The sequence below is a fragment of the Trachurus trachurus genome (assembly GCF_905171665.1).
Source record: "Trachurus trachurus genome assembly, chromosome: 11".
NCBI lineage: Eukaryota > Metazoa > Chordata > Actinopteri > Carangiformes > Carangidae > Trachurus > Trachurus trachurus.
In genome coordinates, this window is record NC_139904.1 from 576,551 (window position 1) to 603,655 (window position 27,105).

The following is a 27,105-nucleotide window of genomic DNA, read 5'->3' on the forward strand; positions in this document are numbered from 1 at the left end:
TTCACCACGCTATGAGATAATAACACAACATTGCCACACAGAGTTGTTTTAGAGGGAAATTCATGCAAAACCTCTGATGCACGTTGCCTTCAGGGACAGTTTTTCATCAACAGTCTCTGTATTTCCCTCTAAAACAACTCTGTGTGGTAACGTTGTGTTATTATCTCATAGTGTGGTGAATGTGCAGGTCACAACTTGTCCACCAGAGCGTTGTGGAGTTGTTGGATTGTGTATTTGATGAGTTAGATGAGGGAAACCAAGAAATCCCATAATGAGCCTCCGTAGCGTAGCTCTGAGCAGCTCACGGCTCTGCTCCACCGTTCTAAAAACAGCTTGCAGCTGCTGGAGGTGTTGACTGTCCAAGGCTGATTTCACTCCGGGGACAATAAAGTTTATATTGTATTGTAAATAGCTGATACCACACTGAGGACCAGTCTCATCGTCTCTCCTCCTCCCTCCATCCCTCCATCCTCTCTCCTCTCCTCTCTCAGGTCGTTTCCCAGAGAACTTCTCCATCATGGCGCTGGTAAAGGCCCAGTCCGGCCTGCAGGCCTTCCTCCTGTCCGTCTACAGCGAGGCGGGCGTCCAGCAGCTGGGAATCGAACTGGGACGCTCGCCCGTCTTCCTGTACGAGGACCAGAACGGCCGGCCGGCCCCCGAGGATTACCCCCTGTTCAGAGGCCTCAACCTGGCTGATGGCAAGTCAGTAACCACGGCAACCAGCTTCTGACTGGTTCAGATGTGTGTGTGTGTGTGTGTGTGTGTGTGTGTGTGTGTGTGTGTGTGTGTGTGTGTGTGTGTGTGTGTGTGTGTGTGTGTGTGTGTGTGTGTGTGTGTGTGTGTGTGTGTGTTGTGGTGAGTTACACACCTGTTTAATCAGACCTGTCGTCACATTACACGTTTATTCGCCTTCTTCCTCTTCCTCCTCCTCCTCCTCCTTCTCCTCTTCCTCCTCCTCCTCCTCCTCCTCCTCCTCCTCTTCCTCCTCCTCCTCCTCCTCTTCTTCCTCCTCTTCCTCCTCCTCTTCCTCCTCCTCCTCCTCCTCCTCCTCCTCCTCCTCCTCCTCGTCTCTAGGTGGCATCGCATCGCCATCTCCGTGTCTAAGAAGAACGTGACTCTGCTGCTCGACTGTAAGAAGAAGATGACCCGCCCACTTCCCCGCGGCAACAACGCTGAGATCGACACCAACGGCATCACGGTGTTCGGTGCCCGTCTGCTCGACGAGGAGGTTTTCCAGGTCAGGGACCAATCAGAGAGCAGCTGTGAATTAATGAATGAATGAATTTATATTTATTTAAGTGTCATGCACCAATTAAAGCACCCAGCCTATAAGATGAATGCACATGTCCTCTTATAGTCTACTTGCCAGCCCATAGGGCCCCATTGTGAACCCGGAAATGTTGAGTAGCCTACCCCAAAGTTTTATGTTAGAAATATATAGTATGGGTCCCCAGTATTCAGAAACTGCCAGATGCTAACTTATATATATTGGGCAATTAGCGTAACTGACATAATTAGCATAAATTAGCATAATTGCCTATAAGGGCAATATTTCAACAACATTGACTTGGCTGATCTGGGCAATATTGGAGTGGTTTTAGGGGTTATTGATGATGCTGAATCCATTTCTGACATTTTCAAAATTCAAAATGGCTGTCTAAACCGGAAGTGACCAGATGAAATCCATCAAAATCGGCCCACTGGCGGTTAAAATCTGGTCACTTCCGGTTTAGACAGCCATTTTGAATTTTGAAAATGTCAGAAATGGATTCAGCATCATCAATAACCCCTAAAACCACTCCAATATTGCCAAGATCAGCCTAGTCAATTTTGTTGAAATATTGCCCATATAGAAAATTATGCTATTTTGTGCTAATTATGTCAGTTATGCTAATTGTCCAATATATATAAGTTAGCATCCGGCAGTTTCTGAATACTGGGGACCCATACTATCTATTTCTAACATAAAACTTTGGGGTACTCAACATTTCCGGGTACTCATTGTTGGCAAGTAGACTATTACTGAACGCAGCTGGTGATTATAATGTAATGATGTGATTTGCCAAACTGTTTTTCTGGCCCATTGCAAAAGAGATTCTGAATCTCAATGGGATTATTCCTGGTTAAATAAAGGTTAAATATTTTTTTAAAAAGGGCTTACAAGACACATTTCATATTTAGACACAAAAACAAAATCCTCAGAGTACAGACAAAACAATTCACTTTTTCTTATTGTCCAGGCACTTTTTATGAAAGTAGCTCTAGTAAAGACTTCCAACTTTACCTCATCATCATCAGCCCAGACCATGGCGACACAACATTTTTCACATTTCCTTTCTATATATTCTATACATATAGGCTATATATGTGTCAACAGGGTCAGTCATTGTCACCTTTAAAGAGGAACTATACAAGTCTGGTCTTTTCTGCTGTGTTGCTAACCCTCCTCTCAGCCATGTGCATTTGTTTACAATGAAGCCGTCGAAAAATCAATACATGGAGCGGTGGATAACATTATATAACATATACGATGTTACGATGTGTATGTTTGTGTAGTCTTATCTGTCATAAACAAAAGATTACGAGTTACGGAGTGTGTTTGTGTCGCGGTGCCGATCACATTTTGCATTTTCTGAAACAAAAACTGCCTGTTCTGGCTTCGTCATATAACGGACAATGAAACACAAAATGCAGTTCATCCTCAATTACATTTATATGACATAATGTGCAGGGTCTTCCCTCCTCAGGTACAGAGTTAAACCGACCTACTTCTACTGCCAGAGGAAGAATCCCAGCCTTCAGATAGGCACATAAAGATTATTATCTTTGATCTGACCAGTGGCAAAGTCACATTGGGACAATACACAATTACACAACTGGCAATAAGTTCTGAGCTTCGGTTTAAACCAGATGTCTTTAGCCCATTCTTCTTTATACTCAAGAAATAACTTGTGCTTCACAAAATTAACATTACAAAACAAACCATTAGTGAAAATAATATGTTGTTGTTCGGCCTCATGTTGTGTGTGTTTGCTGACTGGGACTGTGTGTTAACGTGTGTCCGTCACCACAGGGAGACATCCAGCAGCTGCTCATCGCCTCCAACCCTCAGGCTGCCTACGACTTCTGTGAACACTACAGCCCCGACTGTGACTCCCCGCTGCCCAAGACCCAGGCTCAGGACCCCAACACATACGTGAGTAACACACCTCCACACCAGCTACACATACACAGACAAACAAAACACAACGTCTTCTCCTCCACACTCAGAAACAAAACCTCCCTGCAGCGGACAACAAACAGCTTTTATTCATGCAATAAGGTTTCACATGAACCCACTTCAGATACAGAGCCGACACCGTCAGGCCGATCGCACAACGTTAGACTCATCTAAAGCTCCAACAAACCAAACCCAAACTGAACCAGTGGACTTTGGTTTCCTTTTCTGTGGCACAAGAGTTTAGTTTCTTTAGCCAGTGCTGTTTTTTCCTTCTTGAACTAAATGGAAATGAAGAAATCAAGGAAATATATGAAGGAAAAATCTTGATAATTTCGGAAAAGGCAGAAAATGAAAATAGGAAGGACACATTTCAAGACGCAAATACAGGAGAATGACTTTTCCTTTCTATATATTATATATATATGTGTCAATAGGGTCAGTTCTTGTCACCTTTAATTTAGGCAAAAGGTTTGCGAAGGTTTTCAAATTCCCCTCCCATGTTTGCTTTAAGTTCCTCCCAGTTACAAAGTCCACTCAACTCCAGATATAAAGACATTAAATCTGTCTGTAAAGCTTCATGACACAAAGGCAACACTCAGAAAACAAAAATAAAAAGTCAAAAAGCTTGTAATGGTAGCACAAAGTCAGTATTTTGTCCTAAAATGTAGGTGAAGATGTGCTACCATTGCAAGCTTTTTGTCTCATATTAGATCTTTGGTTCAGCGCTCTGAGTTGAATGAGCCTCTTTGTTGAAGCACAACCTCTTATTGTGAAAAGAAAAAAGTCCTCAGGTTCAGTTTGATACCGACCTGTCATCTGATGATGTCATCAAAGTGCTGCTCTCCCTTCCTGTCCCCCCTCCCTCACCCCTCACCCCTCACCCCCCCGTCATCAGCAACAGTTTGTATCCATCCACTTTCCTCCTCATATCGGTCTGTGTGTCTGATACGAGGTAACTAACTAACTACCTGTGCGGCACATTTCCATCATTTCACACACGTTGCTGTGGAGAAACATGACGTCAGTGGATTAGTTGTCGCTCCGCTGCACTGGACCACAGAAAGGTAGGGGAAAGAGGATGATACAACGCTTTACTCTCCCTCGTTCTTTCCCTCGGATCCAAGACAGAGAATTTCTTTAGTTAAAACGTTAAAGTAAAATGAAGTTAAATTCTGATTGGTTTTCTGGTTAAATTGAGAAATAAAAGCATTTGTCATGACGATGGCTTAAGGTGGAGCCTCTTTGCTCACTGAGACTGGATGTGCACGTTACAGAATATCTCATATTAAGCTTTGCAAGATCTCCTTCATTCTGTTTATATTAGGAAGCTGATCTAGAAACAGCAACGAGTGATTCTCATCCGCATTCATTCATCCAAAGTACAAGATCTGTGTTGTTAGTCAGACTTCCTGTCGTGTTGAGATGACCGCTTTCTGAATGAATACAAACCTCTCTGGTTTTATTCATCAGCTTCAGTTCCCTTTGCTTTGCTTTGTTATTTTGCTGTTTTCTCATTGGTCGAGGTCGTCTGTGCATCTGTGACGTTTTAAATATCAGAACTTTTCATGCAGCAGCAGCACAGACGACCTCTGATGAATGAGAAAAATAAAAGCTTTGCATTCTGTCTATCACCATGTTTTGTTTTATTTTTTACCCCCCTTTTTGCTGCTTCACCCCTTCTTCTCCCTCTTCTTCACCTTTATTTACCCCCTGGACACCCACTCTCCCTCCATTCATCCCTCTTTCTGCTGCCAAACCACCTCTCTGCCCATCCTTCACTCCTTCCATCCCTCCACCGCTCTCAGTACTTTGATGAGGAGCAGGATGACCATGAATACCCCTATTATTATGAGGAAACAACAGGCGTTCCCAAGCTGCAGGTAAAGAGGGAGCAAGAGAGAGGGAAAACACCAGCTGGGGTTGTGGAAGGGACGGAGAATGAGAGAGAGAGGTATTAAAGCAATAACACAGGGATCATTCATTGTATATGTTTGAGCATCAACTAAATTTACATTATATATTTACTAAAATATTAAAATCTTACTTCTATACCTCTCTCCTCCCTCATGGCTCCACACCTCCCTTGTTTTAATCATGTCTCACCTTCTCTTTAATCCACATCCACCTCATCCCTTCACCTCCGTCACACAGGAAAACCTTCTGCTCCTTGTGATTCATTTTGTCCTCATGTCATTTACATGTTGTCATATATATATATGTATGTATGTATGTATGTATGTATGTATGTATGTATGTATGTATGTGTGTGTGTGTGTTCAGAGGTGGCCGAGTGGGGGCACTAGGGTGGTTTAGGTGCAGCTGTGTTGTTACACACACGCACACTTGTTTCTTTTCCACATTCTTCTCCACAAAAGTAAAAAAAACTTTTTAGGGAATTGAAGGAGCAAGTTGATGTTTAGAGTGTCAAGAATAAGATTAAATCTGTGTTAGAAACATGAAATTAGTCCATAATTAAAAGCAAATATCATATAACTACGGTTTCTATTTCTGGTTTTACTGTGTGGGTCTGAGCACGGGAAACGAATAAGAGAGTGAGGAGAAACCTTCTCTTTATGTCGTCTTGGTCAAATTAGTCGCTGTAAATACGTCGTGTTTTCCTGAATCCGTTGTGTGCAGGATGGGCGGAGTTTGTCCCACAGCAGGTGTTAAGAGGATAATCACAGATCTGCATCAGTAAAATGTTTTCCTGTGATTGTTTGTCTTTTCTAGCACTGGTTGTTGTGTGGTTGTTTATGGAAAACTCCGCCCGTTCAGTTTGTCAGGAAACCTCCAGATGGATTTGCAGCAGTTTGACCCGCGGCATGTGTTGTGTTGTGTCTGTGTTGTCTTGTTACTTGCATGGTTTCTACTGTGATTGTCTTGGAGGATGTCACCGCATGCACCGACTGTTCGTCTGCGTCGTCAGTTTCCAAACCAGTTTTCCAGTCGACGTATCAGTGCACATGTTCTTGTGTTGGGAAATGCATCATGGTTTTACATCTGACCTTCGTATGGCATACATGACTTCAATGAATGCCACAGTCTGTCTCCTCTAAGTCTCTGTTGTGTATTGCATATTTGAGGAGTTTCTATCCCCGGTGACGGCCTGTTTCCCCCTCGTACTATATTATCTGGGTGATTTTTTTTGTACAGTTTATTTACACTTTTAGTTTGCATGTGTTTTCACTGTAGCAGCACGAGTAGTAATAATTGATTTATGCATTTAGTGGTTTTATGTGACTAACCTGCCTTTGCATGCAAACCTGGCATCTCATCATTTGCATGGCTCATCTGCAGCAACCACCTCTGACTGTCTGTAGTTAGGCTGCTCCGTGCATTACAAACTGAGTGCATGAGTGTATGTGTATGTTTTACGTGTGTGTGTTTGTGTGTCTGTGCAGTGTGTGTGAGTTTAGCACCAGCTTTACCTGACCAGTCACACCCTCAGTGCCTCTGCCAAACCACAGGCTCCAGTTCCTGTTAGCACCAAGATGCTGCTTTGTCATTTTAATATTGGGAATGGCATTACTGGAGAAATCAGCAAAAAGAAAAAAAAGTAAAAAGGAATTAAATTTCTCAAATGTCTGATGTCAATTTGGTTTTTACTGGTAGTTTTTACGGTTGTGTTTTAATTTCCCATTGTAAAGCTTGTATTGATCCTCTGCTGTATCCAGTAATGCCTGTACAGTCTCAGTAAATCATCCAAGCCTTAGCCATCTTTATGTCATTGTTTCTCAAAACATCCACTCTTGTCTTTCTCTCTCCTTCTGTCCATCCCTTGTTTGTGCTTTTCACCCCCATCCCAACCCCTCCATACATCTTTGTCTTCCTCCACTCTCTCTCCGTGCCTTCGTCAATATGCACTTCTTACATACTAAACAACATCTCAACTAAACAATAATCACGGATATTAGAAGAAGGCGCTCAATGGAAAAGCAGCCCCGACTAAAACCACCCCGGTCAAAGCCAAACCCACTCCGGCTAAGCTGGCCAAGTCTGCAGCGTACAAAGTAGTGAAGCCGCCTATGCCCACCAAGGCCTCCAAGTCCTCCACAGCCAAGGCCCTCAAAGCAAAGCCCACTGCCGTTGAGATCCTCCTGTCTAAGATCAAACCAACAGCAGCAGCTAAGGCTAAGCTAACAGTTAGCAATGGCAAAGCAGCCGCTGAGAAGAAAGCCAACGGTGCAGCTAAAGCTAATGGCAACGGGAAAGCAGCTGTAACTAAAGCTAATGGCAACGGTAAAGCTGCAGCTGAAGCTAAGCCCACGGCTCAGGCCAAGGTCAACGGCAACGGAAAGGTTGTAGTTGAGAAGAAAGTCAATGGCAACGGAAACGGAAAATCCTCAGCAGAGAAGAAAGCCAACGGAAATGGAAAGGCCACTGTTGTGTCCAAGGCCAACGGCAAAGCTGCAGCTGAGAAGAAAGTCAACGGAAACGGCAAAGTGACCGTTGAAGTTAAGGAGGTCAAGGTCAAAGCTAACGGCAAGGCTGAGAACAAAGTCAACGGTGAGGCTAAGGCTAATGGCAAAGTTACTACTGTGGTAGAGAAGAAAGTCGTTAGCAACGGTGCTGCTACTCAGGCAAAAGTTGAAACCACTACAAAAACAAAGACTGAGAAGGTTGTTAAAGTAGAGAAGACTGTGGTCAGTGCAGCCAAATCAGCTGCTAAAGTAGAAGCCACCAAAACGCCCAAACCCACAAAGTCCTCCAAGCCTGAGCCTACGAAGGCGGCGGCTGCAGCGAAGGCGGCGGCCACCAAAGCTCCTGCAGCAAAAAGCCAACTGAAGGTCACCGAGGTCACCAAAGTTAAAACTGTGGTCACCAAAGTCCCTCTGGTCAAAACGTCCGTGAGCAAAGCAGCGAAGAGCGTTGTGGAGAAGGTTTCCATGGCGAAGAAGGCCACGCCCACGCCCGCTGCTGCCCGGCCCACTCCGCCCAGACCCACCAAGTCCAAACTGGTGCTGGACGCCAACGTCAAATCCCAGCACAAAGCCTTCCCGCCCTTCGGCAAGTCGGTGCTGAGTGGAACCGTCGTCCCGGCCAAGAAAATCACCAACGGTTACCAACAGGTACAACAGGAGCGCTCATGTTTGGGTCGGAGCGTCCAGAGTCGGATATGTCCCGTCTTTCCCATCTGGGAGCAGCTCTGTCCACCATCCAGGGTCTGCAGCAAAATCACTGTGAAACTTAAAGGGATACACCAGCATTTTTTTTTACGTGTCTTGCCTCACTCCCGAGTCCATGACAAGCAGATAGACACCATCCTTTTGACTGTGCGTTAACGAGGTAGAGCCCGTATCGCCGTAATTAGCTTAGCTCAAACACTGGAAGTGTATGGGTAGTGTTAGCCTGCCTCCACAGAGTCGCTAATTAGCTTAGCTCAAACACTGGAAGTGTATAGGTAGTGTTAGCCTGCCTCCACCTACAGTCGCTAATTAGCAGGGCTCTCAAGTCTCACGCATTTGGCGTGTGACACACGCATTCCCACCCGTTCACACGCTCACACGCCACACATTGTATTTCTCACGCATTTAAATTACCACGGTGACGTCCATCAAGTTGCACCGCTTTTGCAGTGGAACAGATTTGAGGGCGCACTGATCACACGAGAGAGGTGAAAAGAGACAACAACACTGTTACCTGTTAGCCCACTGGCCTCAGCCTACACTGGTCACTGCCTGAAGAGTTTGAAAGCAGCCTCTTAACTTCATGAACGCAGCTCAAACCGACCCGGTGCCTGAGCACGGCGGCCAAGCTTTGATAAACACACCAGATCCGCGCCGATTTACAGTAGGCTATAGGCTACTCCCGTATTTGAGCCGGTCGCTACCGGAGCTTAATTTAAAAAAAAAAAAAAGCGCTCGTCGGAGATGAGAACAGCGGAGTTTCCTCTGATGCAGCTGATCAGCTGACATGTGGTCAATAGCTACAGACCTGTCACTGTCACAGGTGCATCTCATCTCATTATTAGGACTTCAACCTCAGAGCTGTCTGTCCCCAGTCCTGACCTGTCCCTGAACATCACATAGGGACAACATGGAGCTGCCTGTGTGATTGGTTACTGAGTTTTATTAATGTTTACATCAGGCTGAGTTCAACAAATCAGTTTATGCTACTGTGATTTAAGTAGTTAAATACAGTAATCATCATAGTGTTGTGGCAGGAAAGACCATTTAAATTAATCTGTATGTATCAAATATTGTGTTGGTCAAGAACAAGTTCAACTTAAAGTCAGAGGAAAATAAGGGTGTTTTTACTGTTCCTAAATGTAAAAATGGGTCACATTGGACCCTCAACATTATTTAAAGGTTAAATAACGTGCTACTTAAACATTTTTCATTGTGCTGTGCTTTAAAAATAAACTAACAAATACTAGTGTAGAGTCCTGTAAAGTGTCCAAAATAAGTGATTTGAGGGCATCCTCCAAAAAATTTTGTGCGCGCTGCGCACACAATAGCACATCCACATTCACTGTGCCCCCTCCAATTTTTGGGTTGCATGACGCCCTGGTTAACATATTCCAGTCATAAATCATAAATATTTTTGTTTGAATTAATTTATGAGTAATTTGTCAGACATCCATCCCCACTTCAACCAAATCCCCGCTGCCGCTGGTAAAATCTCACTCTGAACTCACTTCAAAACTTGAGAGCCCTGCTAATTAGCTTAGCTCAAACACTGGAAGTGTATGGGTAGTGTTAGCCTGCCTCCACCTACAGTCGCTAATTAGCTTAGCTCAAACACTGGAAGTGTATGTAGTGTTAGCCTGCCTCCACCTAAAGTCGCTAATTAGCTTAGCTCAAACGCTGGAAGTGTATAGGTAGTGTTAGCCTGCCTCCACCTACAGTCGCTAATTAGCTTAGCTCAAACACTGGAAGTGTATAGGTAGTGTTAGCCTGCCTCCTCCTAAAGTCATCAGAGAAACTCTTCAGCAACTCTAAACGGAAACCGGCGGGCCGATCTTGGTCTCAGAGCTGACAAAACTCTCCGGTAAGGCATCTTGAGCGGTCAAATGCCGCTAACGGGACGAGATCGGTCAAAACGGAGGGTTCAAGCAAAGACGCTTTATTTTGGTTCAAGCTAGCTACATCGAGGGTAGGTTAGCTTCCTGTTTCAAAGTAAAAGCACAAATTCTATCCTCATGGTTTTCTGTATGTAAAGGGAAACGGATGTCTTCCAGCGTTTGAGCTAAGCTAATTACGGCGATACGGCTCCATCTCACTTGTTACTGCACGCACAGTCAAAAGGATGGTGTCTATCTGCTGGTCATGGACTAGGAAGTGAGGCAAGATACGAAAAAAAAATGTTGGCGTATCACTTTACTTGTTTTGTCTTTTTTTCACTTCGGGGAGTAGTTTGATCTCTGAGTAAGTGGCCGGCAGTGACGGTTTGCTGTAAATCCTTCATGGTGGACAGTCTGGTCTTCAGGATGGAGCGGTTCATAGCGAGCTGGGCGGCTTCTCCTCTGTCTATATATCATATGATCTTCACCATCAGCCCACCTGCTCCATATGATATGATACAGCGGTGCACACTGAAGCATGGCTCATTCTACAGTTTCATTGTTCTTTCATATTCCTCCCTCAACACTGGATCTCAGAGCCTGAACACACTCCATCGCTCCGTCTCTTCCGTCTTTTTTTGTCTTTTTTCTCAGCGAAACCGGTCCGGTGAATGAATGAGCATGGGGTTGCTATGGCACCGAAACTAAACCTGAGAAAACACAAATACTGTCTGTCACACTCTACACACAACAACACAACACGACAAACCTCCCCCGTCACTCTCTCACTCTGGTTTTCTGTCATTTTGTTGAAGTACCTGTGTTTTCTCTCTGTCTCTGGTCATATTTTATTTTTTCAAATATGAAGTGAATCAGCCTCACAGAATCTAAAAAAGCAAATGTTAAGTTTGCTTTCATTAGCGCTGCTTGTGTTTATTGTGCAATCGACAGTGAAGTTGCCAATTTTCAAGGTGGGCGGGGTCTGAAACAGTCCTAGCATGTGAATGAAGAGATTTATTTTCTGTGAGGCTGTTGATTTGGGTTGTTTGTTTCTCTGTTTTCTGGTCTTGGGTGAAACTAGACATCCCGAAGCATCAGGTCCTGATGTTTCCATGATGGGATGGATAGCTGCTCTGAGTGCAGGTTCACCCTCTCATCAGTCTTGGCTTTGTGAAGCAATAATGGTTCAACAATGCAACGAAAAGAAATCTCAGCAGTGTCGTCTCAACGACTCCCTAAATCTCACACCTGGTGAGATTTATAGTCGCTGAGACTCAACGACTTCCTGAAATTTCTTTTCTAAAAAAAAAAAAATGGATCTTTACAACTTTAAAAATGTGAGTTGCCACTAAACGTTTCTTTGTCTCTGGCAACCGCAGTTTTACGATGTGTTCCATTTTCTCCTTTTACCTCATCGTTACCTCACACAAGCAGACTTTGAACTAACCACGCTCTTCCAATCAAATCTGCTTACTTCCTCCCTGCTCCCCCAATTCCTGTCAACTTGACCAATCAGGATGTAGACACTGAATATGCCGAGGCCGGCCACACCGCTACAGAGACTGATTATTACTATGAGGAGACGGTGCCACTGCCAGAGGGTGAGGTGAATGGACATGAAGTGGTTCCTGAGCAGGTAAAGAAAAGAAAACGACACACTGATCAGCTCACAGCTCACAGCTCACGGCCGGGGCAGATAGACCCTGTAGAGAACATGCATGGTCATTATTAGTCTATTTAACATGGTATAAAGTTGACAGAAAGAGGAAAGAGGACGGTGCAGCACTGTGGTGGTGAGCCCAGTCTGTAGTTTAACCTCGTAGCCGTAGCTCTGTGTCTCTTCTCTAACCAACACATCACATCACTGTTTTATCTGCACCGACGCCACGCGACACAAGACATAAGAGAAAAACCTCCTTCAAAGGAGAACGCACAACATTCATCTGCTCCCACCATCAAACAGTTTTATGTGACTCCCCCTTTTCCCTAACAACAAGATCCCCTGGGTTTGCTCTCATCACAGGACTCTGCTCTGCTCGTCAGTCAGGCCCACGTCTCGTCATCAGAGCAAAAGCATCTTGAGAAAAAGGGGATTCACGCAGGAATGTTTGATGTGCACCTTTAACCACAGAAACAACGGGGAGATGAATATAATGCATTCTTGTTTGAGAGGAAACACAGTAGATGATCCATGTTGTCGTCATGAACATTTGATCTGTATCAGCCCACGTTGACGACTTGGTTTTGGTTTTTCAGTTGAATGTTTTTGCTGGACAGTTCTGTACACTGTAGGAACAAGAATTATCATGTCATTATTACAATTTGTTTGTTGGGTTAGTGTTTTATATTCAGCTGTACAGTGTAATTCCACTGGATTCCTATGTAAACTCCATGGTAAGTACAGTAGTCTGCAGCTGTATAACATAGACTTTGCTTTGCGTAGCAGCAGCTGTTTCCTCAAAGCGTCTCAAGCTGGTGATGTTGAGCTTTGATGGAAACATGTGATTATTATTTATAGAGCTTCATAGAGGATTAACAGGAGATTTAAACCAGTAGGACTGATAGAGTCTGTCAGCTGTGTGTTTGTTTTCTGTCCCATTGTCACTGTTTATGTACAAGAGGTAAGACTCACTTCTTTCTACGTCGCCCCTCTCCTCCTCCACTCCTCCTCCTTCTGTTCCTACGACGACCTTTCCCTTCATACTGCACCTCTTCTTCCTCTTGCATCTTTTTCTCTTCCTTCCTTCCTTCCTTCCTTTCCCTTCCCTCTTCCCCCCCCCCCCCCCCGTGTGGCCCTGCCCCCCCGGCCGGTGCAGCCCCAGGTGGAGACGACTTTGGTGGGAGAGGAGGTAGAAGCCTCCAAGGCGGCCGGCGCCGGAGAGGAACTCTTCACTGAGGAGTATGTGACCGGGGACGTGGGCATGAAGGAATACGACTATTCCTACAGAGACTACAACGAGCCCATGCCTGAGACCGGGGAGGCCGACGCCCACATGGGCCCCGCCCTGTCCGCCGTGACAGACGAGGGAGGCGTAAGTCGTTTTTTTTGCTTCAGAGGCAAAAAAACAAACAAACAAAAAGAGCAAAACAAAATCAATTTCAACCTGCGACTGTGAATCTCAGTCTTTGTGTTCAGAGTTCTCTCAGTCAGCCTCAGAGAAACCTGTATCTGAATACATTTAAAGGGATAGTTTGCCATAATTGCCATAATCCCTATAGTCGTCCCTATAGCAGTTGGTTTGTTATCTTCAATTGTCGGTGCAAGCTGTTTTTAGAACGGCGGAGCAGAGCCGTGAGCTGCTCAGAGCTACGCTACGGAGGCTCATTATGGGATTTCTTGGTTTCCCTCATCAAACTCATCAAATACACAATCCAACAACTCCACAACGCTCTGGTGGACAAGTTGTGAGCTGCACATTCACCACGCTATGAGATAATAACACAACGTTACCAGACAGAGTTGTTGTAGAGGGAAATTCATGCAAAACCACTGATGCACGTTGCTTTCAGGGACAGTTTTTCATCAACAGTCTCTGCATATCCCTCTAAAAACAGCTTGCACCGACAACTAAAGGTAACGAACCTACTGCTATGACTATAGTGATTATAATGGCAATGGGCTCATTTGCCAAAATGTTGAACTATCCCTTTAAAGAACCAAGACTGAGCCCTCACATCGAAACAGTTGAAAGTGGTTTTATTCTGTCCGGTGCAGTGAACACCACAGGAGGAACAGCTGCTGCCAGAGGATCCTGATAAACACAGAGTCACTTGAACGTTGCACACGAGATAAAGACGCATCTCAAAGAGTCGACTGCTGCATCTGTTGTTTTGGATGCTGTTTATCTCAGTGTGGCTTCATGTAGAGCAGCTGCTCCTAGATCAGTCTGGAGAACGGTTCAGTCACCTTAAAGTTTATCTCTTTAAGTCAAACAGGTTTTTATTTTATCTTTCTGTTTTCTACACTGGAGTAACAGTGGTTAATATAATGTGTTATTATTTATATTATTGTTGGTGTGTTTATGAGTGTGCAGCTTCTTGCTGTCCCAAAGCCGTCGTTTTCAGTGTGTGTGTGTGTGTGTGTGTGTGTGTGTGTGTGTGTGTGTGTGTGTGTGTGTGTGTGTGTGTGTGTGTGTGTAGGAGCATCTGTACTGACTGTGCTGTGTTGTTGGCTACATGTGTGTTTTCCTCAGGCCGCCGTCAGAGGACAGAAAGGAGACAAGGGAGATCCTGCCGTGCTGGAGCCCGTGAGTTATTCTAATAATGTTTGAGCTGCACCTTTAAAAAACAGATTTACTATATTTACTATATTTAAAGATTGATTAACTGTTTTATTGTATTGTATTGTATGATATTGAATTTTTCCTGTGTAATTTATATACCCTTGTTTTCACTTTTAGCACTCCCCTCCCCCTTCCCCTTCAGGCTGCACTTGAAAATAAGAATTTTGTTCTTAATTTGCTTGCCTGGTTAAATAAAGGTTAAATAAAAACAGGAAACTCCTCACACAGGCGAACAACTTGTTTTCTCGACCTGCGAAGATGCTGAACATTTCTATTTTCATAGACCTTATTTAAACTAAACTTTATTTAGTGCATATTTATTTCCCAAAATACTCAGAAAAGCGGTCTCTGCTAAGTTTGTAGTTGGGAAAAGTGAAATTACAAACAAGCAAACCTTATCTCAGAGCGTCAGAGTCTGATTCATGCAGTAACGACTTTTATGTTCCTTTGTTGAGTTGAGTTTTTTCCTCCTGTGTTGTATTTTTATCTCTAATTGTAGCTATATTTATTTCCTCCAGGGTATGCTGATTGAAGGACCTCCAGGACCTGAGGGACCTGCTGTAAGTACATGAAGGTTTAATATTACAGTCTTCATTTCTGTGAAGTGTGAACTATGAATTAACAGTATTTCTGGAGTTTGCGACATCACCGTCCAGCTGCACCGCCTCAACCCTCTCCTCTCCTCCTCCCTCAGGGTCCCACCGGTCCCTCTGGATCGTCTGGACCTCCTGGCTCTGTCGGTGATCCTGGTGAGAGGGTGAGTGTTTCTTGTGTTACTGGTTTGTTGTGAGTTTATTTCCCCATCAAACCGCTCCCATCAGCTCACCTCTCCCCCTGTGTGTCCGTCCTGCAGGGTTCTCCTGGTCGAGCCGGTCTTCCCGGTGCCGACGGCGTTCCCGGACCTCCTGGAACCTCCGTCATGCTGCCGGTGAGTCGACTGCTTCCACCTCTGACCCTCTGTTCACCTCACATCACACTGTTTGATTTGTTTGTCTTTTTTATTAGTTCGCACTGCAAAAAGTCTAAATCTTTCCAAGAATATTTGTCTTATTTCTTGTCAAAATGTCTCATTTCTAGTCAAAACTAAACTCTTTCCACTTAAAATAACTCATCACCTAAAAATGAACTTGTTTTTAGATCATTTTCACTTGTTTCAAACACATTTTTACTTGAAATAAGTAGAAAAATCTGCCAGTGAAAGCAAGTTTTTTGTGTTTGTAATAAGAAAGAAAAACTTGCTCCACTATCAGATTATTTTAAGTGAAAATCTGCTTGAAAGAAGTAAAAAGTGTCTAAAAACAAGCTACTTTTAATGTGATGAGTCTTATTTTAAGTAGAATTAGATTTGTTTTGACTAGAAATAAGACAAATATTCTTGGTAAGATTTTAGATTTTTTGCAGTGCGAGAACTAGTTTGTTGTTTGTTTTGTTGATGCATGCTGTTTTTTTTCCTCCTGCAGTTCCGGTTCGGTCAGAGCGGAGGAGATAAAGGTCCTGCTGTTTCTGCACAGGAAGCTCAGGCTGCAGCCATCTTGTCTCAGGCCAGGGTCAGTCCACGTGTTTATTCATCATTTCCACTGTGCTCATCGTTTACAATAGAGAGAAGAGTATAGAGCCCGTCTCAGACACAATACAATACAATACAATACAATAAATCTTTATTATCCACCATGGTGGAAATTTGCCTTCGGCTCACCGTAAAGTAAAAACATACATTAAGAATGCCGTTAAAAACACAGTTAAAACATCTAGTTAGAAAAAAGGAAGAAGAGCCAGTTAAGAGCAGTTCAGTGTTAGTGCATCACTTATGTTGAGTTGAGGAGGCGAGTGGCGTTGGGGATAAAATAGTTTTTAGAGGCTCCCTTAGCTAGTGGGACCCTGTAGCTTGAATTCAGGAGCTTGAATTATAATTTAGATAATGAATAAGTGTGAGGAAGTCTCCCTGATCTCTGATGCTGAGGTGTTGTTGTCTCCAGATGGCTCTGAAGGGACCACCAGGACCCATGGGATTCACCGGACGCCCCGGACCCCTGGTAGGTTCACTACAGTCTCACTGTCATCATAAGTCTCTTATCAGTTCTGAAAGGTTTCATGTCTCTTTCTCATCATTAAAGGTTGAACAGAGTTGATGATGATGACTGTGTTTGTTTCAGGGGAATCCTGGAAGTAACGGTCTGAAGGGAGAGAGCGGAGACCCCGGTCCTCAGGTACAAACACCGACCTCTGACCCCACAACCAAATCACACCATTTAAATCAGTTTTTATGTTGAATCACATGATTAATTCTCTCTTTCACCTCTTAGTATTATATTACTACTGAGCTCACTGTGAACTCCACTCAGATCTACAGCATACTTTTTAAAATGCTGTTAAAACAGTTTCTCTCAGAATTTAATGAATTATGATTGAACATATTGAACAGTGGTTTCAGTTTGAATGGAGTTGTAGTTGTATGTACTTTCTTTAGAGTGGATATGTGTCCGGGTAGTCAAAGTGCAGGGTTGTGGTCACTTTTAACAGTAAATGTTTATTAATGTGACTTTTTTAAATTATTATTATGTTTTATTTACTTTTGTGTGTGTATTATACTACATTATTTAAGGTATTGAAGTATAGAATGAAATCTGAGTTTAGAGAAATGGTGACGTCTGTGGTGTCAAATTATGGCAGTTTAGTTTATTATTAGTGAGTAGTCGTTGTATGTATGTATGTTTCTAATGTGTAAGTGTGAATGTTTATGTGTATGTTGTGTGTATGTTGATGCTAACAGGGATCCTAATAGAGAAAAGAAAAGATATGAAAAAAGTGTCTTATGAGAGATGTGTTGTTGTTTGTCAGGGGCCCCGGGGACCTCACGGTTTGATGGGACCTCCAGGCAAATCAGGAAGAAGAGTGAGTATAAAAAACATCCATATATATGATATCTGCACAAACATGTCCTGTCAATAACAAAACTATGACGTGGAGACTCTTCTAAACATCATGTGGTCTCCTGACAGGGCAGAGCTGGAGCTGACGGAGCCAGGGGAATGCCTGGAGAGTCTGGATCTAAGGTAACTTCTGTCTGCAACTGGAATTTACAGCATAAAACATGTCGCCTTGAATTAAAACATACAGTATATATATTTTTTTTTTTTCTTTTAGATGTTTGCAGGTGTGAAAAATGTGATAAATGATAATAACATGTTAATTGTTCCCGGTCCTGCTGCTGCAACACTTTCTGTCTGTAAATCAGACGTAGAGTCACACGTGATGATGCATCTGTATTGTAGTAACTGTATCTTTAATGAACCACAGTCTGCTACAACAGTGTCCTCTTTTAACAGCAAACTAAAAACATCTTTTTTCGCCAGCTTTTAGTTATGTTTAAAGCCTGTGTTTTATTTCTGTCTTGTTTGCTTTAAGAATTATTATTATTATAATGATGATAATAATACATTTGTGTGTGTTTTTATAATGTTGTAAATGTTTTTTTTATCCTATATGCTGTTTTATGTTACACAATGTATCTTTGTTTTCATTTTTGAAGCACATTGAGTTTACGCTTGCCATATGAAAAGTGCTATATAAATAAATACATTTGTCTTGACGTGACTTGACGTGTCTGTGTGTGTGTGTCCCTCAGGGTGATCGTGGGTTCGATGGCCTTCCTGGTTTACCTGGAGACAAAGGACACAGAGTGAGTCAACGGCAAAACACAAACACAAACACAAACACGCCACGACGCCACATTCAAACAACAAACTTTATTAACTTTATCGATATCTCTTCATCATGAGGAGAGCTGATCTCTGACTCCTCCTCTTCTCTCTCGTCTCCTCAGGGCGACACGGGGCCGTTGGGACCCGTGGGATCTCAGGGAGAGGACGGAGAACGGGTACGAAGACACGACGCGTCGCCGTGACGATCCACGACCACGACCATCTGTGGTTAAACTGTTTCATCTCTGACCTGTTGTCTCTCTCTCTCTCTCTCTCTCTCTCTCTCTCTCTCTCTCTGTCTCTGTTTCCAGGGAGACGATGGAGACGTTGGACCCCGGGGTCTCCCAGGTGAACCAGTGAGTGTTTCCATAGCAACCCAGCTGATTTTACATGATGCTAATGTCGCTGCGCTAGCTCTCGTTGACCTTTGACCCCCTGTACACTGCAAAAACTCAAAATACCAAGAATATTTGTCTTATTTCTAGTCAAAACAAATCTCATTCTACTTAAAATAAGACTCATCACATTAAAAGCAGCTTGTTTTTAGACACTTTTTACTTCTTTCAAGCAGATTTTCACTTGAAATAAGTAGAAAAATCTGACAGTGGAGCAAGTTTTTCTTTCTTATTACAAACACAAAAAACTTTCTTTCACTGGCAGATTTTTCTACTTATTTCAAGTGAAAATTAGTTTGAAACAAGTGAAAATGATCTAAAAACAAGTTCATTTAGGTGATGATTATTATTTTAAGTGAAAAGAGTTTAGTTTTGACTAGAAATTTGACATTTTGACAAGAAATAAGACAAATATCTTTGGAAAGATTATGAGTTTTTGCAGTGTTCATGATCTTTATTATTATGATCTGTTTTGGATCCAGTGTGTGGTTGAAGTCTGACCTTCACTTGTGTGTGTGTGTGTCTCACTAACGTGTCCCTGTGTGTGTGTGTCTCAGGGACCTCGTGGTTTGCTCGGACCCAAAGGACCTGCTGGGATCCCTGGACCTCCTGTGAGTAGAAACAAAGCTCCATTGTGCTGCTGTTGTATTTACACCTCAGTCTCTCCCTCTCTGACCACCGCACACACACACACACACACATATATATATATACACACACACACACACATATATATATATATACACACACACACAGAGCAGCTCCTGAAACAGCAACACACACTGACCCGGGGATCTCCAGTCTAACCCTAAAAATGAACTTGTCTCGTTCCCACAAACTCCTGGACACGACACCGAGACGCCCAGAGTCACTCAGGGTTCAGACACACAACGGATCTAACATTGTGTTTATATTTATATTCATGTGTCCTGGAGCTGATTGTCCAACATGGAGGAACTTCTGCCTCTAACAGAGATTCAGTCAGACTCAGAGTCAATGTTTCTCTCTGCAGAAGAACTGAAAATATTAAATTTTGCATTTTTATTCTGTGAGTTCTCCATCAAAACCTGGCATTTAAAGTCGATCTGTCAGGTGAAGCTTGACCACTAAGAGGTCAGTCAGTGATTCACTATAGTGATTATTGTATTTAACCTCACACAGAGAAAAAGAGGACGATGTTTTTATTTTCAAACTTCAAACTCAACAAGACACTGACTGAATACTGTAGACTTTAGCTGTAAAACATGAAACAGACAGGACGTTTCCTTAGAGCAGCCTGATCCATCATCACCAACATCTACAGAACTACTGTCAGCTTCACCAACACACTGACCAGAGTGTATCAGTATTAATATCTGATATCTGCAGCTGTTGATTTCTCCTTCTCTTCTCCTCAGGGTGTGAGAGGAAACGACGGTCCCCACGGTCCCAAAGGAAACCTGGTCAGTCTCACTATCAGTTCAACATCGTGTCATTATGAGTTCATTATGATGTAAAACCTCCGTCCTCATCACTCCATCATCTTCTTCTCCTTCTTCTCTCTGTGTCTGTCAGGGACCACAAGGAGAACCAGGACCTCCAGGTCAGCAGGGAACGTCAGGAACTCAGGTGAGACAGGACCAGGATCAGCTGCAGGACTTTATCACATCACACTGAGTTTCTGAGATACAAAGCCGTGCATGAGGCTGTGTTATTATTGATCGTGTGCATTCTTTACATTTGTTGAGCTCATGTCTCATGTGTTTGATGTTTTATTTATTCATTTATTTCATGTTTACAGGGAATGCCAGGACCTCAGGGAGCTATCGGACCCCATGGAGAGAAAGTAAGACACCAAAATATATATATACACTAGTTATTCTGTCTTCATTGCATCACACTCGATCAGGGGAAACTATTTTTCAAGCAACAATTACACAATTAAACCACCAGGATGAAGTTGATTTAAAGCAACAGTTTGACATTTGGAGCAAGATGCACAGTTACACAAGATGAGTAATAACTCATGTATCTGTCTGTTATATATGAAGCTGCATCCAGCAGCGTAGACGGAGTAAAAAGTGCAACATGTGAACTCTCTTTTTTTTCTTTTTTTCCTTTTTTCTATCATAAATACACATACACACAAAAAACAAACATATACTGATTAATACAATAGTAAATTATGTTACTAGTCATCGAATCAGTAAAAATAACATAACACAAGTATCAAGTGAGTAATGGAACGAAAAATAAAATAAAATAAATAGCAGCATGTGAACTGTCACCTCTGTATCTGAGTAACTAACCCTCCGTCTAATGATAAGACTGATAGGAGAAGATCAGACTGAGATGACAGTGAGATTCTGCCTCCTCTCTGTCACATAAAGAGCTGAAGACATGAAGCTGTTGGTCAAACACAGGTGATAACTGGTCTCAGGTCAGGATGTGCAGATACTTCCTGGTTTATGTGGCTGAGTGAGAATCAGAGCTGAGTCTCTTATAGTTCAGTCATATGAGTCTGGTAACTAAACCATTTAAGAAGTTTCCATAGCAACACAGCTCCACCTGCTGGACGGGAGTCGACTCTACAGAGTCTGCATCCTGATCTGGGACAGCAGGATGATGCTGTTAGAGTTATGATGTCGCTCTATGAACATAAACTGGATCAATATAAAGATCACATGAATAAATTAATACAATAGTTGATTTATTTCTCTAACGTCTTCTTTTCTTTTCTCCTTCAGGGTCCAACAGGAAAACCAGGTCTGCCAGGGATGCCTGGCGCTGACGGTCCTCCTGTACGTTCCTCTTCCCTTATTATCTTTATCATTATAACTGAACTCAAGTTGAAGTTGAATCCAACGACACCTGACCTTTGACCTCTCTGTCCTCTCTCCTCAGGGTCACCCAGGGAAGGAGGGGCCGACCGGCACCAAGGGAAACCAGGTGAGAGTCAAACACCACGTCAACATGAACTCCAGCTCAGAGTCACTTCACTGGTTAAATACGACTCCCATAGAGATTAGTTAAAATGCACTTTGACAGTAACATTTTGCTGCTGTTACTTCAAATATGTCTTCATAGATGCAGTCGTTAAGATAAAAGTGATGCCCGCCATATTTACCTGAATATATTTTATAGTTTTGTGACCTCGTGGTTCTGTCTGTGTCTGTTCTCAGGGTCCCAGCGGTCCTCAGGGATCTATCGGCTATCCCGGCCCTCGTGGCATCAAGGTCAGAACAGATCAGTCATGTGACACGAGTTTACACAGTCTGAATGATGTTTGTTAACTGATCGTCATTTCAACATCCTTATCATTGTTGTGATTATTTAATTTGATCACAGGGAGGTCAAGGAATCCGCGGTCTGAAGGGCCACAAGGGAGAGAAGGTACGAGACTAAATAATCTATTTATTTACATGTATGTATCATATATTATAAATGGTGATTGTCTTGGTGAACTACAGTAATATTTACATTTTAAGTTGGTGCACAATAATAAACTTCTGTTGTTTTCTGGATTTGTGTTTGTAGGGAGAAGATGGTTTCCCTGGAATCAAAGGAGATTTCGGAGTGAAGGGAGAGAGGGTAAGATGGACTGATGAACTTCTTCCATCATCATTTTATATCTTTGATGTGTTTTCTTTTTATCATTTGTGCTGATTTATTCTGATGTGTTTCCTGTGCAGGGAGAGCTTGGAGTACCAGGACCCAGAGGAGAGGACGGTCCCGAGGGGCCAAAGGGTCGCGTCGGACCCCCTGGTGAGCTCGGACCACTGGGACTCCTCGGAGAGAAGGTGAGGAAGACTCTGTCTGTTATAAATCCTAGAAATTTACCAAAATATTTCTCATGTTCTTGAAATTCAGTCACTGCCTCCTTTTTAATAACACACCAGAGGAGGAAACGTCAGCGTGTCGCCCTCTTGTGGTCATAGTTGCACCAGATCTGATATTTACTCCTACAGTTTACAAAACCATTGACCGTCTTATACTGCACACCTGAGCTTCTGCAAGACGTTTTGTTTTCTGCACATTATCAGCTGCTTCTCATTTATCCTTCATATACGATATTCCTAAATTAAAAGTCATTATTTCTCAGCTTTCTAATCTAATTTGTCACAAACATGTCACTACTCTTTAAACACCACTGATCCCATCATGTGATTCCAGGGTAAACTCGGTGTACCAGGACTTCCTGGATATCCTGGAAGACAAGGACCCAAGGTAACACACACACACACACACACACACACATACAGTCTATACAGCATCTGTCTTCCACTGTGACGTCTCTAAAGATGAGAAACAGAACTGATGTTGAGGTGTTGATGTGTTTATTTTTCAGGGATCTCTTGGATTCCCAGGATTCCCCGGTTCAAACGGAGAGAAGGGAACCAGAGTGAGTGGATTCATCCTGATTAAATCCAGACTGAAGGATTCCTGTAACGTTATAATAATGTTCAGTTTGTTCTTCTGTCTGATGTGAGTCTGTGACTGTTTCTCCTTCCAGGGTCTGGGTGGTAAAGCAGGACCCCGAGGACAGAGAGGACCAACGGTAACGATTCATATTCAGTTTTATTGTGATATTAAAGAGCAGCACAACATCAGTCTGTTTGAAAACTTCAGTCCTGATGACGCTCTGTGTCACTGATGGTGGAGATGAACTTTGTTTCAAGTTCAAGCATCAAAACAAGACAAAAACCAGAGGCTGTTGTTGTGTTACTTGTGTAGTCACATGTAGCATCACATGTGCATTGTGTGTCTGACTGATGGAGACTCTCTGTCTGTGACCTTCAGGGCCCCAGAGGACAGAGGGGACCGAGAGGAGCAACTGGGAAACCAGGAGCTAAGGTTTGTCTCCGCTAATAAATCATCTGTGTCCAATAAAGACGAGCTCAGTGAGTCTCAGTGTGATGATGATTAGTAGGGGAGAGCGGGGTAAGTAGTGCCAATTTTTACTTAAATTGCCTTTAAAGCAAGGGATTTATAATAATGCCCCCAACTAATATATGTGCATATAGTTTAGGATGTTGTGCATCCCTGGGAACAATCACTTTGAATCTTAAATCAACTGTTTCAGAAATATAGCTTTAGAAAAAAAATAAAAAATCTGGCACAACTTGCCCCCGGTGCGGGGTAAGTTGTGCCATTGGAGAGAATTCACTGGGGTAAATTGTGCCATTGATAATTGAAGTAAAACAGATAATTTTAATCTCACAAATGTTAATGCTATATAAAAGCAAGACATTCAATACAAAATTAAAGCCAGAAGCGGCGATGATCGGGCCCTCGCTTGTCCCCATGTAGTCGTGGAGGCCTGAGGCACGCTGGGGGCTGTGGCGCAAAGAAACACAATGTTTTGTTCATCCACCAGGCTACGAGCACAACCAGACTAGGCAGGTGTGTTCAGGGGCGGTCCCTCATCACACATGTTAAGTTTCAAGCAAATCCGTGCCCACTGCCATGTTTCTCCTATACACAGACAGCACTGCCACTGGCACAACTTAACCCAGGCCCTTTGGCACAAATTACCCCAAGCCCAGCATTTTGAAAAAAAAGGATTCCCCAGCTGTTTTGAGCTGGCATCATGCTAACTGTATAGACTCATGGTGTAGCTTAATAAAGCACTAAAACATGTGTGAACTGTTTTCAAAGTTATCTATAATTGTTCAAACACGGCAATCAAAAAACCTTGATCATAGAAATTTTACTTTGGAGGGCAAAAACTTGTTTTTTGAACATAAATGTGCTTTCCTCTCAAGCCATGTGTCTCCCTTCTTGATAGGATGAGTGAAATGGATGCCCCTTCAAAAATATGTGGTCACATGACCAACTTCTTCTATGGTTTTCTAGATAACAGGGGTGGAACTACTTGCCCCATGGCACAAATTACCCCACTCTCCCCTAGTTAGTCACTGGTTACATCAAACTATTTAACAATCTGAATTTAACCACTGAACATCACCTGATTCCTTTCTTTCATTTGCACATTCATTTTTTAGCTTTTTCCTCAGAATAAAGTGGCTCAGAGCTGAAGTGAAGACGATCTACAGCTACTGTTTATGTTTATTAACTTTCTGTATTGTCTCAATCAGGGAACTTCTGGCAGCGACGGCCCTCCTGGTCCTCTAGGAGAGAGGGTGAGTCCTCGGCAGCTCCTGATCAGAGCGTTTTTCATGTTTAGTCTAATCAGACATTTTATGGCTGTGTGTGATATTATCATGAGTTCTTACTGTATCTCATGTTGTTGTCTCTTCAGGGACTGCCTGGACCTCAGGGAGCCAACGGCTTCCCCGGACCAAAGGGACCTCCTGTAAGACCACGTTTTAACTCCAGTTGATTGTTGATGTTGAAGGTTTTATCACTTTGCTGTTGATAAAGACAGTTACAGCACGTTGTTCCCTGATGCAGGTTTGAGATATTTGGCTTTGAGTTGATTTTTGATCCTGAATGTTTCTGTCTCCTTCAGGGACCTCCAGGGAAGGACGGACTGCCTGGACACCCCGGACAGAGAGGAGAAGTTGTAAGTTTGATGTTTTTAAGACTCATTCACTGCTCCACCTCTTTAAATCAGTCAGGTTGATGCTGTTTCTCCTGATGCACTGGGATGTTTCCTGTTCCGTGTCCAATCATGAAGAACTAAACATCTCAACATCTCAACATCTCAACATCTGCACAGAGTTTCAGTATTTTCCAGATCTTCTAGTGACTGTGTTTGTCTCCTACAGGGTTTCCAAGGGAAGATGGGTCCACCTGGGCCTCCGGGAGTCGTTGGACCTCAGGTGAGTCGTCTCCTCGTGTTTCATCATCCTCTCATCACCGTGACAACAAACCACATCAGTTTTCATAACAACAACAACAACAACAACAACCTGTCTGTCCGTCCTCCCAGGGTCCATCAGGAGAGACCGGTCCCATGGGCGAGCGCGGCCACCCCGGACCCCCCGGCCCCCCCGGAGAGCAGGGCCTGTCTGGTCCTTCAGGGAAGGAGGGCACCAAGGGCGACCCCGGCCCCCCCGGAGGCCCCGGCAAGGACGGCCCCCCAGGACTGAGAGGCTTCCCCGGAGAGAGAGGACTTCCTGGGACGCCTGTGAGTACCAGACGGAGACAGTAGCCGTGTTTCCATCCAGAGGGATTCTAATCACTGGGAAATGAGCATTAAAAGAAATTAGAATCCTGTGTGTTTCCATTAAAAGTACGGACTTTGGTCTCAGACTTTGGTCCCCCCCCCCCCCCGGTCTGACGGTCTGATGTGCAGTGGATAGCACTTTGAACACATTAGCGCGATTTAGTGCATATGTTTATTACCGTCACAATGCGACCTGTCCATGTGCCCGTGTGTGTGTAAGTGTGTGTGAGAGAGAGAGAGAGAGAGTGAGAGAGAGAGAGAGAGAGAGAGAGAGAGAGAGAGAGAGAGAGAGAGAGAGAGAGAGAGAGAGAGAGAGAGAGAGAGAGAGAGAGAGAGACTGTATTAATGATAAACTCTGGATGCGCTGGTTGATAAATTTGGTTTTTACTGAGGAGGAACTATGAAGAACTGTGCAGTGGAAAGGGTTAATGTAAAGTAATGGTGACTGGTAGTGGAAACCCTGCTTTACATTGTTTTAACATAGAAAAGAAAAAGAAAAAAAAACATCATTCTGAAGGTGTGGCGGTGTACCACGATCAATTACATGTAGCAGAAACCCTGAGGCTGTCTTGTGAGTGAACTGCAACACGGGAGCAGTCGAGGTGAAAGTGGCTACGTCACTTAATTCAACATGACTGTTTCATCCCTTTCAAATCAACCAAACCGGCTCTAGCGAGTGTATTTTAGTTTGTGTGAATCAGGGGATTTTAGTTTGAGTTACAGCGTTTCCATCATCATTTTCTGATGCGAAACATCTAGATGATCTAAACTGCTGATGGAAACATGGCTAGTGATGATGATGATGATGATGATGCAGACACTGACTGAGACGTTCATACGTATTAATCCTCTTCTTCTGTCCTCTCAGGGCGGTGGAGGACTGAAGGGCAGCGAAGGACCAGCTGGACCTCCTGGACCGGCTGTAGGTGTCAAACCGCTCATCACAGTCCAGCTCCAGCTGATGGAGCTTAAAGACACCGCTGGTCTCTAACATCTAACTGTCTTCATGCTGTTGTCCCTCTGTAGGGGTCTCCTGGTGAGAGGGGACAGGCTGGGACAGCTGGACCTGTTGGACCTCCTGGTCGACCCGGTCCTCAGGGGCCTCCGGGCAACGCTGGAGAGAAGGGAGTTCCTGTGAGTCTCCGCCTGGACCTGGACTTGACTCCACGATGAGATCAACATCCCAGAAATAAAATACAACGACTGATTTTTTTTCCACTTTGTTCCTCGTGTGAAGGGTGAGAAAGGTCCGATTGGCCCGGCAGGTCGCGATGGAGTTCAGGGGCCGGTGGGTCTGCCTGGTCCCGCTGGATCACCAGGAGTACCGGGAGAGGACGGAGACAAGGCAAGAAACCAGCAGTCTTCACACCAACACCTCAGTTAGCGTGTTAA

The 27,105-nt window shown here is 43.6% G+C and overlaps 1 protein-coding gene across 1 annotated transcript in view; it reads left to right on the plus strand.

Annotated features, from left to right (window-relative positions):
- col11a2 (collagen, type XI, alpha 2) overlaps positions 1–27,105 on the plus strand; it is a gene marked incomplete at both ends in the record, with an annotated part of 52,504 nt that overhangs the window by 14,495 nt on the left and 10,904 nt on the right. The window contains 40 exons of the mRNA XM_083982465.1: positions 492–702; positions 1,075–1,237; positions 3,074–3,196; positions 7,135–8,289; positions 11,740–11,859; positions 13,040–13,255; positions 14,417–14,470; positions 15,025–15,066; positions 15,201–15,263; positions 15,360–15,434; positions 15,967–16,053; positions 16,483–16,539; positions 16,660–16,713; positions 17,345–17,398; positions 17,506–17,559; positions 18,132–18,185; positions 18,330–18,383; positions 18,519–18,563; positions 19,160–19,213; positions 20,000–20,044; positions 20,157–20,210; positions 20,383–20,427; positions 21,329–21,382; positions 21,486–21,530; positions 21,764–21,817; positions 21,930–21,974; positions 22,119–22,172; positions 22,274–22,381; positions 22,755–22,808; positions 22,930–22,983; positions 23,095–23,139; positions 23,382–23,435; positions 24,680–24,724; positions 24,844–24,897; positions 25,054–25,107; positions 25,313–25,366; positions 25,477–25,674; positions 26,582–26,635; positions 26,740–26,847; positions 26,951–27,058. Coding sequence (XP_083838591.1) covers positions 492–702; positions 1,075–1,237; positions 3,074–3,196; positions 7,135–8,289; positions 11,740–11,859; positions 13,040–13,255; positions 14,417–14,470; positions 15,025–15,066; positions 15,201–15,263; positions 15,360–15,434; positions 15,967–16,053; positions 16,483–16,539; positions 16,660–16,713; positions 17,345–17,398; positions 17,506–17,559; positions 18,132–18,185; positions 18,330–18,383; positions 18,519–18,563; positions 19,160–19,213; positions 20,000–20,044; positions 20,157–20,210; positions 20,383–20,427; positions 21,329–21,382; positions 21,486–21,530; positions 21,764–21,817; positions 21,930–21,974; positions 22,119–22,172; positions 22,274–22,381; positions 22,755–22,808; positions 22,930–22,983; positions 23,095–23,139; positions 23,382–23,435; positions 24,680–24,724; positions 24,844–24,897; positions 25,054–25,107; positions 25,313–25,366; positions 25,477–25,674; positions 26,582–26,635; positions 26,740–26,847; positions 26,951–27,058 — 4,121 coding nt within the window. The remainder of the gene's footprint in view (positions 1–491; positions 703–1,074; positions 1,238–3,073; positions 3,197–7,134; positions 8,290–11,739; positions 11,860–13,039; positions 13,256–14,416; positions 14,471–15,024; positions 15,067–15,200; positions 15,264–15,359; positions 15,435–15,966; positions 16,054–16,482; positions 16,540–16,659; positions 16,714–17,344; positions 17,399–17,505; positions 17,560–18,131; positions 18,186–18,329; positions 18,384–18,518; positions 18,564–19,159; positions 19,214–19,999; positions 20,045–20,156; positions 20,211–20,382; positions 20,428–21,328; positions 21,383–21,485; positions 21,531–21,763; positions 21,818–21,929; positions 21,975–22,118; positions 22,173–22,273; positions 22,382–22,754; positions 22,809–22,929; positions 22,984–23,094; positions 23,140–23,381; positions 23,436–24,679; positions 24,725–24,843; positions 24,898–25,053; positions 25,108–25,312; positions 25,367–25,476; positions 25,675–26,581; positions 26,636–26,739; positions 26,848–26,950; positions 27,059–27,105) is intronic.